Here is a 15139-nt window from a genome sequence, read left to right on the forward strand (position 1 = left end):
ACAACTTTGTATGGCCGCAACTTTATTAGAAAATGGAAGACCCAGTTCCATATGACGGTCAATCACTCTCTCGGTCTGGCTCCGTTGCAAGTCTCACCTCATGGAGATTGGGCTATGTCAATTGATTCATGTAGGAAGGTTGAATGGATTATTCAGTCTCAAGAACTACACGTGGCAAAGGACCTGGTTTCAATGACCGGAAGAGAGCTGGGACCCACAGTCTCCAAAGTAAACACCATTATGTAACACACTTTACGCCGTCATGATTAAAAAACTCCCGCATGCGCACCCTAAGTGTCCTCCTTGGCTCAAGCCAGCCGCATGTCTCTTTAGTCCCGTCTTGAAGTTTGCCAATGTCACCATCTGATGATCCAGAGGAGAATGGCAGAAGGTTCATATGTGGCTCTGATGAGACAAAAATAGAAACTTTTTGGCTTCTAAACTCCACTCGACACGTTGTTGGAGGAAGAAGAAGGGTGAGTACAACCCCAAGAACACCGAGTCATCTATACCGTGAAGCATGGGGTGGAAACATCATTTCTTCTGGGAATGGCTTTTTCTGCAAAGGGACCAGGACGACTGCCACCGTCCATGGAGGGTTTAGTATTGATGGGAGCCTATATATCGCGAGATCTTGTTCCAAACAACCTCCTTTCCCTTCAGTAAGAGCATTTGAAGATGCGGTCGTGGCTGGCGTCTTCCAGCATGACAATCGTGACCCGAAACACACAGCCAGGGCAACTAAGAGTTGCCTCCGTAATGAAGCTATCTCAAGGTCCTGTGTGTTGTGCCGTAGCCAGTCTCCAGACCTGAACCCCAATATAAAGTCCTTTTGAGGGAGCTGAAAAGTCCGTATTGCCCAGCGACAGCCCCGAAACCTGAAGCGATCTGGATGTAAGGTCCTGGTATGTGAATCGGAGTGATGCCAAAATCCTTTAGCTGCAGGTGTGTCAAAACCGCGTCAAGTAGAGCTACTAGGAAGACGCTGATATCTCTGTAATGTGTGTCAAAACAAAGGTTCCTTACCAAAAATAAGTTCTGCTTATCCTGATGTAATCAATAACTATTCATGCAATTAAAATAGCATAATTAAATTATATCTTAAAATCACTACAATGTGATTTTCTGGATTCTTGTTTTTTACGATTCCGTCTCTCACAGTTGAAATGTACCATATGATAAAAAATTACAGACCTTCTACATGCTTTTAGGTATGGAAAACCTGCAAAAAGTCCGGCAGTTGTAAATTTCAAAGTAACTATGTTCTCCCCACTGATATTATTACTGGTCGAATAAACGTAGGTCAAACTAAAGTTATATTAAGTGCGTAATCTTTAGGATGGTTGTTTATCATAATATATTTTCTAATTAACGGTCTAACCGGAGAAATTCTTTTGTGTCTATAGATTTAGTTAATGAACGACAAGTCCTGGTACTGTATCATGTGGACTTATGCGCTTTGAACCAGGTGACCTGAGCACTCTGCCAGACCACTGACTCAAACAGCTCCCATTTCCGGTCTCAACATTTACAGTATGAAGCTTCAGTTCAACGTGTTCGACAGACTGTTGACTATCTAGTTGGAAGGCGTTGGAAGTGCCAAAAACAGATCCATTATTCCCACTGGGATTTTCATATAGCGGATTATGTTTGAAAATCGACCAGCTCTCAGTAATGCTTATTCTGTTTTGATATTTTTTCTCTATGTTTTTGCCTGCCAATATGAGTTCTGTCTTATTACTCACAGACATCATTCAAAACATGTTTTTATTAACGTCAGATGTTTAATCCAATACGTAATACGTAAGAGAGTGCATATATTAGCATCTGCGGACAGAGTATGAGGGCGTGCATTGACCAGGACCTGGCACTTCTGCCATGACCACTGACTTCAAACAGCTCCATCCGGCTCTCTTCTCAACATCACAGTAGAAGCTTTCATTCAATGTTCTACAGGACTTTGACATCTTTTGGATAGGTCGTAGTGAAGGTGCAAACAGATCCATATCCCTACTGGATTGTAATATTAGGCGATCGAGTTGAAAATCAAAAACCAGCCTCAATAATTCTTCACTTCCTGTTTTTAGAGTAATTTTTTCTGTCCAGTGGTTTTGCCTTGCCATATGAGTTCTGTTATACTCACATGACTTTCACTTTCAACACAGTTTTTTTGAAACTTCAGAAGTGTTTTATTCCTCAATATCAATAAGTAATTATGTCATATATTAGCTATGCTGCGGACAGAGTTAGTTTTATGGCAGTTCACTTGGGCCACACATTCATCCAAAAGGAAAATGGCTGCCCCCAAATTAATGGATTGTGTCGTAAACTGTTGACTTCAAACTGTACCTTAGAGAGCTATTTTATAAACTTGTCAGAATTGTCCAGATCTACTTAGCGTCGTATGTCAGCTCATTGTTTTGATTAAGGTTTTTTAGGCCCATATTGTTGAATTGTTTTGTCACTCAAAATATTCACATGAATACACCATTAGACATGGCAACAAATGTATAGAATTGCAAGTGAAAAATTTGCTTAATAATGGCAAAATGTTCTTTGGACCCAATGACAAAATGTGTGAATTGCAGTGAAATTAAACTTTAAACTGCAACAATGTCTACATCCACCAACAAACGGTTGGCTTCTGATGTTATACAGTTTGTGTCATGAACTATATGCCATGTCGCCCAATAGAAATAGTACGTGTGCTTGTACGCGCCGATCTGCGCAGTAGTTTAGGTGGCGCGGGATGTTCCCAATGCGGAAAGGGGTCCCGATCTGTTGAAACATAGTTTGGGAAACCCTGTGGGAATTAAGGCTGAAATCCATTGCGATTCGACATACTCCCTAGTTAGTTCTTTCATGTTGAGTAAACTGAAGCTAACAAATCTACTTCCCTCGCAGTACTAGCGGTGAGTTTCCAAACATTGGTAGATCTAAATCCCATTACGCGGTCCATTGCCTAATAACAAATGGACTTAAGACGTCTTAGTGCTACAAAGTTTTGGAAACTCAACCAAGATTAGCTCATGAATGCTCATCTGAATGGGACCTAAACTGTTCTATCTCTTCCATGCTCCCTTTGTGTCTCCAGGTATGAGAGGGATCTGATTAGCCCTAGCAGCAGCTCTCCTCTATGGAGGAGGACGAGGGCTTCAGTTGACGGACCCAGCCGCGCTGGGAGAGTATCGCATGGCAGCAGGCTTTCCCTATGCGCTTAGTGGTATGGAGCTCTAGTCAGGCCTACAGTGGAGGCAGGTATCCAGAGGCCCTCTGAACGGTTGCCGCCAAAGCCCCCACAACCATATTACCCCCTCTGGCTGGCTCAGCCACCCCCACCACATCCACCTCTCGCCAGCCAGATTATACAGCAGAAGTGAGATGAAGAGGAGATAGAAGGGGGAAAGAAGAGAAGTGATGAGGTTAAGGGGAGGGAGCGAGAGGTTGATGAGGTGGTTAGAGAAGACTGGGAGGAAAGAGAAGAGGAGCTATGGAAAACAGATGAGAGTACAGGACCAGACTTAATAGTGCTGAAAGGAAGAGAGAGACGAGAACCAAGACCTTTTGATGCTGGAGAAAGTACTCTTAACATTACTGAGTTCAAAAAAAAATTTATATATTGATCTATAGGCAAATATGTGAAAATTTAGAAAATGTAAAACTTTTCTGAATATGATTATTCAAATAATATGTTTATGTCGTTGAGTAGTCAACTTTGGGAGAGGTAAATGTGCTTTTTGCTCAAACACCAAGGGTGAAAAGAGAAGAGCAAAGTAGGGTTGAAAGGCGTCTCGTACACATCCAAAGTCGTACTCTGCATAACAGAGGCAAAGCATGGGGTCAATCGTCTAACGGAGGTACACCAGCTGGAGAGAAAGTACATCCATAAACATTGGTTCAGAAACCAAATTAAGTGCTCCCAGTGTAAATTAATAGCGTCTTTATTTATGTTTAATGGATATGTTCTTCACCAGACCTGTGCTTTCCAACTGATTCGGAGTTGAGCGCGAGGTGGGACAAAGCAAATTCACTCTATCTCTATATTTCACATTGTAACTCCGAGGAATCGGTTTCATATTCTAAAACCATGCAGGTATTGTGATGAAAAACTATTAGGAGACGGAGACAACTCATGCATAATCCTTCTTCTCCTTATTTATAAATCCACCTTTGTTCCTCCATGCAAGTTCATCCTCCATTCTCTCCCCCTCCACTCTCTCCCAGGGCTGTGGTACCAAATCGCATTCGGCAGAGGCTGATGGAGGAGGCCATCTGGAAAAACATGCGGCCAACTGTTGAGGAAGATCCGACGGAGCCATGCTGGTGAGAAAGTTAAAAACCAGGGAAGCTTGAGCATGCTCAAACAACAAGCAGGTTGAGGTCCCGAGCAGGAAGCTAGTAGGAGCTGAAGAAGGAGGAGGTGGAGGAGAGACGGCCAGTTCAGGAATCGTGCAAGAGGAGTCGCAGGAGCAGATGAGGAGGTAGCAACAGCGCTCTAGCCGAAGGAGGAGGTGGGTATGGTTCAAGGTACTTTTTTGTTAGAATATATATATGAAGATGTATATGATATCACCACAGAAATAGTATTACATGGTGATGGGCATTCCGAGTCTTTTCATGATCTCCTTCATTTAACTCCCAAATGCTCTTTTGTTCAGATTACGTTGCGCTCTTAATAAATGTACTTAGAAGCATGAAAAGTAGGAAATTGTGAATGAAATTTTAAAACCTGTGGAATATCTGCCTACCATTATGTTCTCGATCGTGAAATGGTGAGTTCAAATTATATTTTTACCTGACCAAATTATTTTAGATCGCCTGCCAATTTAAAAATTACAATCATTTTGTTAAAGCACTGCAAAAAATGTGCATATGGACCTGAATGAGGTGCTCTCTCCTTCTATCTAGGTTCCTGTATGTGAGAATTGTCCTTCAGGGAAATATTTTTTACAAGTTATCTTGCAGAGTAATTGCGTTGTCTTGGCCTTTTTCACCGATTGTTTATATATTTTTCAAACACTCTTATGAATTTATTATACTCTTTATTTTGCTTGTTGGTGAGGGAATGCGTCTGGTTTTTCTTTTTAGGTTTGGGAGGTATGATGTCTTCTCGTTATGGATTGGTTTCGGGGATGTTTTTATATCTTTTACGGTATATTATTTTCTTAGATTCTAATTCTGATCTTTTTCTTTTGAACTAATAAAAATAGATCAATGAAAACCTTTTTTTGATTCAAGTATCTACTTCCAGTCAAAAGCAAGCCAAGATTCTATATCCGCTCCGATAAAAAAAAACCACATTACTTAAAAAATTAACATTAACCTAATAAAACAGTCTTGTAGAAGGATTGCGTTTGTGCTGTCGTGTCTGTTGGGGTGTGCTATTGTGGGGGGCCGATATTTAAAAAAGTTGATGTTTTTTTTGCGGAACTTATTTTGTTTAGTAGGGCCTACTATAAAATAATTTCTCTGTAATTTAATATTACCTGATAAAGCCTCCATATCTTTCTTATCCTTTGTTATTACTTATCTACTCTTCTAATCATTTTAATATTACTCTTTCTTCTTTAAAATATATCTATTTTATAATCATTCAGATATATTCTTTATTAATGTATTAATGTAATTAAACATTAGTAATAAGCCGGGCGATGCACCACGCATTAATAATGTTTATATAGATGCTGTTATCTTATCCAAATAAACTCTTAAAGATCCTAGTGAATCCTTTTACACCACCTCATAGTTAGCAGTCAATATTTAATCGTCACTTTATGCAGTCTACTCTGAATAGCTTGTTAAATTCTTGGTTTATTCTCTATCTATACTCTCTTGCTTAACAAGTTGAATCAGCAATACAAAATGTGGTTTTAATTATTTATTTACTAAATACCTAAATTTAATCACACAGAATTAACATATACAACAGAAATCTTATCATACATGGTTACTAATATATTTCATAGAGGAAAACGTCCTCTTATAGCGGACGAACAAACTGATGACGGCTGTGTTATCTATCAAAGAAAGGTTGGGTTTGATGAAATAGAGCGGGGCAGACTGCGAGTGATGGATCAAAAAGGTTTTGTGTCTCTATCTGTCACGCCCTGACTAGTTTGCTTTGTATGTTTCTATGTTTTGTTGGGTCAGGGTGTGATCTGAGTGGGCATTCTGTGTTGTATGTCTAGTTTGTCTATTTCTATGTGTTTGGCCTGATATGGTTCTCAATCAGAGGCAGGTGTTAGTCGTTGTCTCTGATTGGGAACCATATTTAGGTAGCCTGTTTTGTATTGTGGGTTGTGGGTGATTGTTCCGCTTTCTGTGAAAAAGAAGTTCCATACGGGACTGTTTCGTGTTCGTTCGTTTATTCGTTTTTTTGTTTGTTTGTTTCAAGTATTCTAATTAAAATGGATACTTACCACCCTGCATTTTGGTCCTGTCACGTTCTGACCATAGTTCTTGTGTGTTTTGCTTGTTTTAGTGTTGGTCAGGACGTGAGCTGGGTGGGCATTCTATGTTGTGTGTCTAGTTTCTCTGTTTCTATGTTTGGCCTAATATGGTTCTCAATCAGAGGCAGGTGTTTTGTGTTGTCTCTGATTGGGAATCATATATAGGTGGCTTGTTTTGTGTTGGGGTTTGTGGGTGGTTGTTTCCTGTCTTTGTGTTTTCTCTGCACCAGATAGGGCTGTATCGGTTTGCCACATTTGTTACTTTGTATCGTGTTAAGTGTTCACTGTTTATCGTTTTATTAAACATGTTGAGCACTGGCTACGCTGCGTGTTGGTCCGATCCCTGTTACACCCTCTCTTCTCGTGAAGAGAGGGAAGGCTGCCGTTACAGGTCCTCCAATCCTTCTTACTACTCCTCCTCAGATGAGGAGGACGACGAACGTGACACTATCGGGCAGTAGGCAGCTATGTTATCGTAAATACAGTATCTTATGCAGTCTAAATAACCGCCCATTTGAAAAAGGAWAATGCAATAAATATTTWCTCTGAGCTGCGCTTCGGTAGATTGGTCGTAGATAGAAGGCGGGGTGGTCCAGCATGGATCTCTGGTCCTCTGAAGAATGTCTAGTGGTGAACTGGAGCGTGGTAGAATGGATACTCTGTCCGTCCTCTCTTAGGCCACGTCTACAGTTGCTGCGCTAAAGCAACGGCTAGGAGGTGTCACTTCTTTAGTGAATAAGAGTTCAAWGTTCATACCAAGTTAGCATCATTTAAGCTCATGCTATATTCTGGCTAGTATAGTCGAAATTCATCCTTTCGGCATGTGGATCGTCTTCACGTTGAAATTCACATCTTCACGTTGAAATTCGATGCTAATTTCGTTAGGTTCTTGTCGTTCAACCAGAGCTCACGCTGAGGTTTGCTTAGTTCTGTAGGTGACCTTGTCCTTTTTAACGTGGGGACTGCAAGTCCGCACGTCCTTGGAACAGGAAGTTACATTTTTATCAACGGGTTTATATAGTGGTGAAAGAAGGGCGCGTCGGAATTTGGGGGCAGCATTCGGAATTTTGGATGAAAAGCGTGCCCAAGGTAAACTGCCTGCTACTCAGGCCCAGAGGCTAGGATATGCATATAATTGGTAGATTTGGATAGAAAACACTCTAAAGTCTGTGAGTATAACAGAACTGAAATGGCAGAACTGAGGAAAATCCATCCAGGAAGTGCTATTATTTTGAAATGGGTGTTTTTCCATTGAAAGCCTATCCACCATTTAAAGGGATAGGACCCATATTCCGTTCCATATGGCTTCCACTAGCTGTGAACAGYCTTTAGACAATGTTTCAGGCCTTTATTCTGAAAACTGAGGGAGAATGAGCAGTTTCAATGAGAGGCCAGTGGAATTTCCCCAACCTGTTTGGTGCGCAATCCCGAGAGCGCGCCTGGATTAACAACAAGTTAAGCTTTATTTTGATGTATTGCACTTGTGATTTCATGAAGTTAAATATTTATAGTAATTTAATTTGAATTTGACGCTCTGCAATTTCACCGGAAGTTGTCAAGGTGGGATGCTAGCGTTGTTACCCTACAGCCTTATTCTAAAATAATTATTTTCCCTCATCAATATACACACAATAGCCAATAATGACAAAGCAAAAACTATTTTTTACAAATGTTTTTACATATATTACAAATAACAAACGGAAATATCACATTTGCATAAGTATTCAGACCCTTTACTCAGCACCTTTGTCAGCGATTACATCCTTGAGTCTTTTTGAGTATGACACTACAAGCTTGGCACACCTGTATTTGGGGAGTTTCTCCCATTCTTCACTGCAGATCCTCTCAAGATCTATCAGGTTGGATGGGGAGCATCGATGCACAGCTATTTTCAGGTCTCTCCAGAGATGTTTGATCGGGTTCAAGTTCGGGCTCTGGTTGGGCCACTCTGGTTGGGCCACAGGACATTCAGAAACTCCCGAAGCCACTCTTGCGTTGTCTTGGCTGTGTGCTTAGGGTCATTGTCTTGTTGGAAGGTGAACKTTCACCCCAGTCTAGGTTCTGAGTGCACTGGAGCAGGTTTTSAACAAGGATCTCTCTGTACTTTGCGCTGTTCATCTTTCCCTCGATCCTGACTAGTCTCCCACTCTCTGCCGCTGAAGAACARCCKCACAGCATMATYCTGTCACCACCATGCTTCATCATAGGGATGGTGCCAGMTTTTCTCCAGACGTGACGTTTGGCATTCAGGCCAAAGACTTCAATCTTGGTTTTATCAGACCAGAGAATCTTGTTTCTCCTTTAAGTGCCTTTTSTCAAACTCCAAGCAGGCGGTCATGTGCCTTTTACTGAGGACTGGCTTCCSTCTGGCGGAGTACWGCAGAGATGATTGTCCTTCTAGAAGGTTCTCCTATCTCCACAGAGGAACTCTGGAGCTCTGTCRGAGTGACCATCAGGTTCTTGGTCACCTCCCTGACCAAGGCCCTTCTCCCCCTATATCTCAGTTTGGCCAAAAGGCCAGCTCTAGGAAGAGTTGGTGGTTCCAAACTTCTTCCATTTAAAAATTATGGAAGSCACTGTGTTCTTGGGGACCTTCAATGCTGCAGACATTTTTTGTTACCCRTCCCCAGATATGTGCCTTGACACAATCCTGTCTCSMAGRTCTACGGACAATTCTTTCGACGTCGTAGCTTGGTTTTTGCCCTGACATACACTGTCAACTATAGGAACTTTATATAGACAGGTGTGTGCTTTTCCCAATCATGTCCAATCAATAGAATTAACCACAGATGGACTCCAAGTTGTAGAAACATCTCAAGGATGTTCAATGGAAACAGGATGCACCTGAGCTCAATTTTGAGTCTCAGAGAAAATGGTCTGAATACTTATGTAAATAAGGTATTTCTGTTTTTTATTTTTAATAGATATGCTAAAATCGGTTTTCGCTTTGTCATTATGGGATATTGTGTGTAGATTGATGAGGAATTTAAAAAAAAAAATCTATTTTAGAATAAGGCTGTAACGTAACAAAATGTGGAACAAAGAAGGGGTCTGAATACTTTCTGAATGCACTGTAGATATTGGTGTAGTACTCGCGAGCTACAGTGAAGCATAAATTGAAATACTTKGCTTTTTAATTTTACTAGACTAARGGTACCTTCGTCTGATATTCATGGGGTTTCAAGACAACTGGGCTACTCAGACAAAATTATGTCAGTGAACACCAGGTCGGAGAGCCGGAGCTCWAGAAAGATGTTTTCGAGTTGGATYACCATTCAAAACAAATTTCCCCAGCCGYATAAAAAAAARTCAGAGTTCCCATTTGTCTTGAACGCACTGAAATCGGAAGTCAGAGATTTCCGAGTTCSTAATTGGTTTGAACACGGTATTAAGCTTCAGTGGGGGGAGGGAGAGAGCAGCAGCGGGTTCGCCTCTCARGGTCCCTGCWTACTACTTCCATTCCTTCGGTGAGACTGAACAGAGAGAAGGGCCACAGTCTTGCACCTAATGGCCAAACTCGAGTCGCACCGCATCTGCCTCAGGAAAWAAATTATGTTGTTACTATGACCAGAGGAAGTGAAATATTCCTCGATATTAAAAGACACGACAAGCTGCTAATAATAATAAAAACACAGGGSTATCGATACACTTCGCTAATTCATTGCAGCTGTAGCGRGAGTGGAAGTAGAGAGAAATYCTAGTTTTATGTTTAGTAATAAGGTTGAATTAAACTTAGACATGAACTCACTCATAAAAACAGCAGCTCTTTGCTGTATTCATTGACAGTCTCTCTCTAGTTATGGTTGTAAAAGTTATGAAATCTCACATAGGCTAGCGTCAAACTTTTCTGTGGCCGGGGACGTGGAAGCTGTAGGTAGGCAGAGGGATTTCAAATCAAATTGTATTTGTCACATGTTCCGAATACAACAGGTGTAGAACTTACTGTGAAATGCTTACTTACAAGCCCTCAACCAACAACGCAGTTGTTAAGAAAATATAAGTTAACAAAATATTTACTAAATAAACTAAAGTAAAAAATGTAATAAAAAGTAACAATAAAATGACATATCAATAACAAGGCTATATACAGGAGATACCGGTACCGAGTCAGTATGCGGGGGTACAGGTTAGTCGAGGTCATTTGCACATGTAGGTAGGGGTAAAGTGACTATGAATAGATAATAAACAGTGAGTAGCAGCAGTCTAAAAACAAAGGGGGGGGAGGGTGTCAATGTATATAGTCCGGGTGGCCATTTGATTAATTGTTCAGCAGTCTAATAGCTTGGGGGTAGAAGCTGTTAAGGAGCCTTTGGACCTAGACTTGGCATTCCGATACCGTTTGCCGTGCGGTAGCAGAGAGAACAGTCTATGACTTGGGTAACTGGAGTCTTTGACAATTGTTGGGCTTTCCTCTGGCATTGCCTAGTATATAGGTCCTGGATGGCAGGAAGCTTGGCCCCAGTGATGTATTGGGCCGTACGCACTACCCTCTGTAGCGCCTTACAGTCAGATGCCAATTAGTTGCCATACCAGGCGGTGATGCAACCGGTCAGTATGCTCTCGATGATCCAGCTGTAGAACTTTTTGAGGATCAGGGGACCCATGATCCGCCAAATCTTTTCAGTCTCCTGAGAGGGAAAAGGTTTTGTTGTGCCCTCTTCACGACTATCTTTGTGTTTTTGAACCATGATAGTTTGTTGGTGATGTTGACACCAAGGAACTTGAAACTCTTGACCCGTTCCACTACACGCCCAGTCGATGTTAATTGTGGCCTGTTCAGCCCTCCTTTCCTATAGTCCACGATCATCTCCTTTGTCTTGCTCACAATGAGGGAGAGGTTGCTGTCCTGGCACCACACTGCCAGGTCTCTGACCTCCTCCCATAGCATGGAGTCATGCTTGGCAATGCAGTCGTGGGTGAACAGGGACTACAGGAGGGGACTAAGCATGCACCACTGAGGGGCCCCTGTGTTGAGGATCAGCGTGGCAGACGTGTTGTTGCCTACCTTTACCACCTGGGGGGCGGCCCGRCAGGATGTCCAATATTCAGTTTCAGAGGGAGGTGTTTAGTACCAGGGTCCTTAGCTTAGTGATGAGCTTTGTGGGCACTATGGTGTTGAACACTGAGGTGTAGTCAATGAACAGCATTCTCACATAGGTGTTCCTTTTGTCCAGTTGGGAAAGGGCAATATGGAGTGCGATTGAGATTGCGTCATCTGTGGATCTGTTGGGGCGGTATGCAAATTGGAGTGGGTCTAGGGTTTCCGGTATAATGGTGTTAATGTGAGCCATGACCTTCAAAGCAATTCAAAGCTACCGACGTGCTATGGGGCGGTAGACATTTAGGCAGGTTACCTTCGCATTCTAGGGCACAGGAACTATGGTGGTCTGCTTGAAACGTGGGTATTACAGACTCGGTCAGGGAGAGCTTGAAAATGTCAGTGAAGACACTTGACAGTTGGTCCACGCATGCTCTGAGTACACACTCTGGTAGTCCGTCTGGCCCCACGGCCTTGTGAATGTTGACCTGTTTAAAGGTCTTGCTCACATCGGCTACGGAGATCGTGGTCACACAGTCTTCCGGAACAGCTGGTGCTCTATCCGATTGGCTATCCGATTGGACAGCACAGTAGGCGCACTCGATTTAGCCAAAGATCTCCTGTTCCGCCGGGAAGGCAAAGTTTGTATTTTCATACAAATTAAATGGTCTACCTGGTGCACAGGGCTTCTGAACCAAGTGCACCTACCGCCAACAGCACAACACACAAAAACAGAGCCCAAGCATTTATGCTTTTGTTGTTGGCTTTTCTACAGAAATGTTTGATGATCGACTAGGATGATCGACCTGTTGGTGACCACTGCAATAAAGAATGTGGAGGTTGTATAGAGCCCCACAATGGAGGTGTCATAATACCTATAAAACCCAGCGGTCAAACAGGGAAATGGTTCTAATCCTTTTTTCACCATTAATTTTTCCCTTGGGGAATTTTCAAAACACTTAAAATAAGTGCTGTGTTTCGTGAAGTGGTGTAAAGTACTTAAATAAAAATACTTAAAGTACTACTTAAGTAGTTTTTGCGGTATCTGTACTTACTTTACTCTTTATATTTTTGACAACTTTTACTTTTACTCCACTACATTCCTAAAGAAAATWYTGTATTTTTTTACTCTTTACATTTTCCCTGACACCCAAAAGTACTTGTTACATTTTGAATGCTTAGCAGGACAGGAAAATTGTCTAATTCACTCACTTATCAAGAGAATATCCCTGCTCATCCCTACTGCCTCTGATCTGGCAGACTCACTAAACACAAATGCTTCGTTTCTAAATMATGTCTGAGTGTTGAAGTGTGCCCCTGGCTATCCGTAAATAAAACAAATATTAAAAAATCGTGCCATCTGGGTTGCTTAATGTAAGGAATTTTAAATGATTTAAACTTTTACTTTTGATACTTGAGTARATTTAAAACCAAATACTTTTAGATTTATAATTGGGTACTTTTTACACCACTGGATTTTGTTACCCTGGCGTGACTTTTTGATAACCTCTTTCGGACAAGGTGACTTTTATTAATATATTCGGCTATATTTACTCYCAGAATTGAAAATGCTAATTAGCATCAAAGTAGACATCATGCACAACTACAAATCCCTGTAAACTCCTGCACGTAATCTCTAGCTGATAACTTTGCTAACAGGTATTGCGTCAATCTAAAACTTGCACAAGATAGTCAACAGAACTGTCAATTTAAAAAAATGTAGGCAATTTATTTATTACTAAATTTAGCAAATATTAGAGAGATAAATCAGAGATTCTTACCTTTGCCTTGATTCGGTAGTCTCGTCCCGATCATCATGTAGTTCTTTATATGCTTTATGAGTATTATATACTGTATTATACTGTGGTACTCTATAGCTGTAGTTTGCTTACATCTCAGAGATAGCTTCTATCATTACCGGTACTGTATGTCATTTGACCAAGGTGCCATTGTGGAGAGATTTCCGTGGAGATATTTCCGAAGTATCAATAAAAAAATCACTGCATATCCAACGATAGTATACTATGTATAAATATTTTATGTTGATTCTATTGCATGACAGTAATTCAAACCAGCACTGCATTCACTCAAAGTAAGTTGATAATGTGTACAATATTGTGTCTTACCAGTTTTGGGATCAATAGAGAAATATGGCTGTCCTTGGAGAATACTGTAGACAACTCGGGCACTATTTCCATACGTTGGGTCATCAGCGTCCGAAGCAGTAACTTGATATACAGAAGTACCTGAAAATATAATGAAAAAAACATTATCAGAATCAAGCTTTCTTATCGATATGTGATACTTATGAGTATGTGTGTCTTCATGAGTGCCTTTTAATTCATACAGGATTTGTTTTGATATTGGGTGACTTCATATATTRAATTGAAGACGTAATAGTTTCAGGACACAGCGAATGGTTACCTTTGGGATTTGTTTAATTCTCAAACCCTCAAAGTAAGACTAGACATACAGTACCAYTCAAAAGTTTGGACACGCCTACTCATTCAAGGGTTTTTCTTTATTTTWACTTTTCTACATTGTAGAATAATAATAATATTATTTTTGAGATTCTTCAAAGTAGCCACCCTTTGCCTTGATGACAGCTTSCACACGCTTGGCATTCTCTCAACCAGATTCAGGAGGTAGTCACCTGGAATGCATTTCAATTAACAGGTGTGCCTTGTTAAAAGCTAATTTGTGGAATTTCTTTGCTAATGCATTTGAGCCAATCAGTTGTGACAATTTTTTTGTTGTTGCTTTATTTAACCAGGGAAGTCAGTTAAGAACACATTTTTATTTACAATTACGGCCTACTCCAGACCAATCCATCAAATTATGAAATAACACATATGGAATCATGTAGTAACCAAAAAAGTGTTAAACAAATAAAAATATATGTTATTTTTGAGATTCTTCAAAGTAGCCACCCTTTGCCTTGATGACAGCTTGCACACGCTTGGCATTCTCTCAACCAGATTCAGGAGGTAGTCACCTGGAATGCATTTCAATTAACAGGTGTGCCTTGTTAAAAGCTAATTTGTGGAATTTCTTTGCTAATGCATTTGAGCCAATCAGTTGTGACAATTTTTTTTTGTTGTTGCTTTATTTAACCAGGGAAGTCAGTTAAGAACACATTTTTATTTACAATTACGGCCTACTCCAGACCAATTGTGCACCGCCCTATGCAACTCCCAAAGAAAGCCAGTTGTGAAACAGCCTGGAATTGAACCAGGGTCTATCTATAGGGACACCTCTAGCACTGAAATGCAGTCTCTTAGACCGCTGCGCCACTCGGGAGCCCAAGGTAGGGGCGGTATACAGAAGATAGCCCTATTTGGTAAAAGACCAAGTCCATATTATAGCAAGAACAGCTGAAATAAGCAAAAATAAATGACAGTCCATCATTACTTTAAGATATGAAGGTCAGTCAATGCTGAAAATTTCAAGAATTTCTTCAAGTGCAGTCGCAAAAACCATCAAGCACTATGATGAAACTACTGCAGCTCTCATGAGGACCGCCACAGGAAGCGAAGACACAGAGTTACCTCTGCTGCAAAGGATAAGTTAATTCGAGTTAACTGCACCTCAGATTGCAGCCCAAATAAATGCTTCACAGAGTTCAAGTGGTAGACACATCTCAATATCAACT

The 15139-nt window shown here is 41.0% G+C and overlaps 1 protein-coding gene across 1 annotated transcript in view; it reads right to left on the minus strand.

Moving 5' to 3' along the window:
- The window catches only part of LOC111972514 (cadherin-18-like), a 238513-nt gene that overhangs the window by 139047 nt on the left and 84327 nt on the right, over nt 1-15139 (minus strand). Inside the window, exon 4 of the mRNA XM_023999516.2 lies at nt 13614-13733. Within this exon, the coding sequence (XP_023855284.1) occupies nt 13614-13733 (120 nt within the window). The remainder of the gene's footprint in view (nt 1-13613; nt 13734-15139) is intronic.

Source organism: Salvelinus sp. IW2-2015, linkage group LG14 (assembly GCF_002910315.2).
Source record: "Salvelinus sp. IW2-2015 linkage group LG14, ASM291031v2, whole genome shotgun sequence".
In the NCBI taxonomy this organism is placed as follows: domain Eukaryota; kingdom Metazoa; phylum Chordata; class Actinopteri; order Salmoniformes; family Salmonidae; genus Salvelinus; species Salvelinus sp. IW2-2015.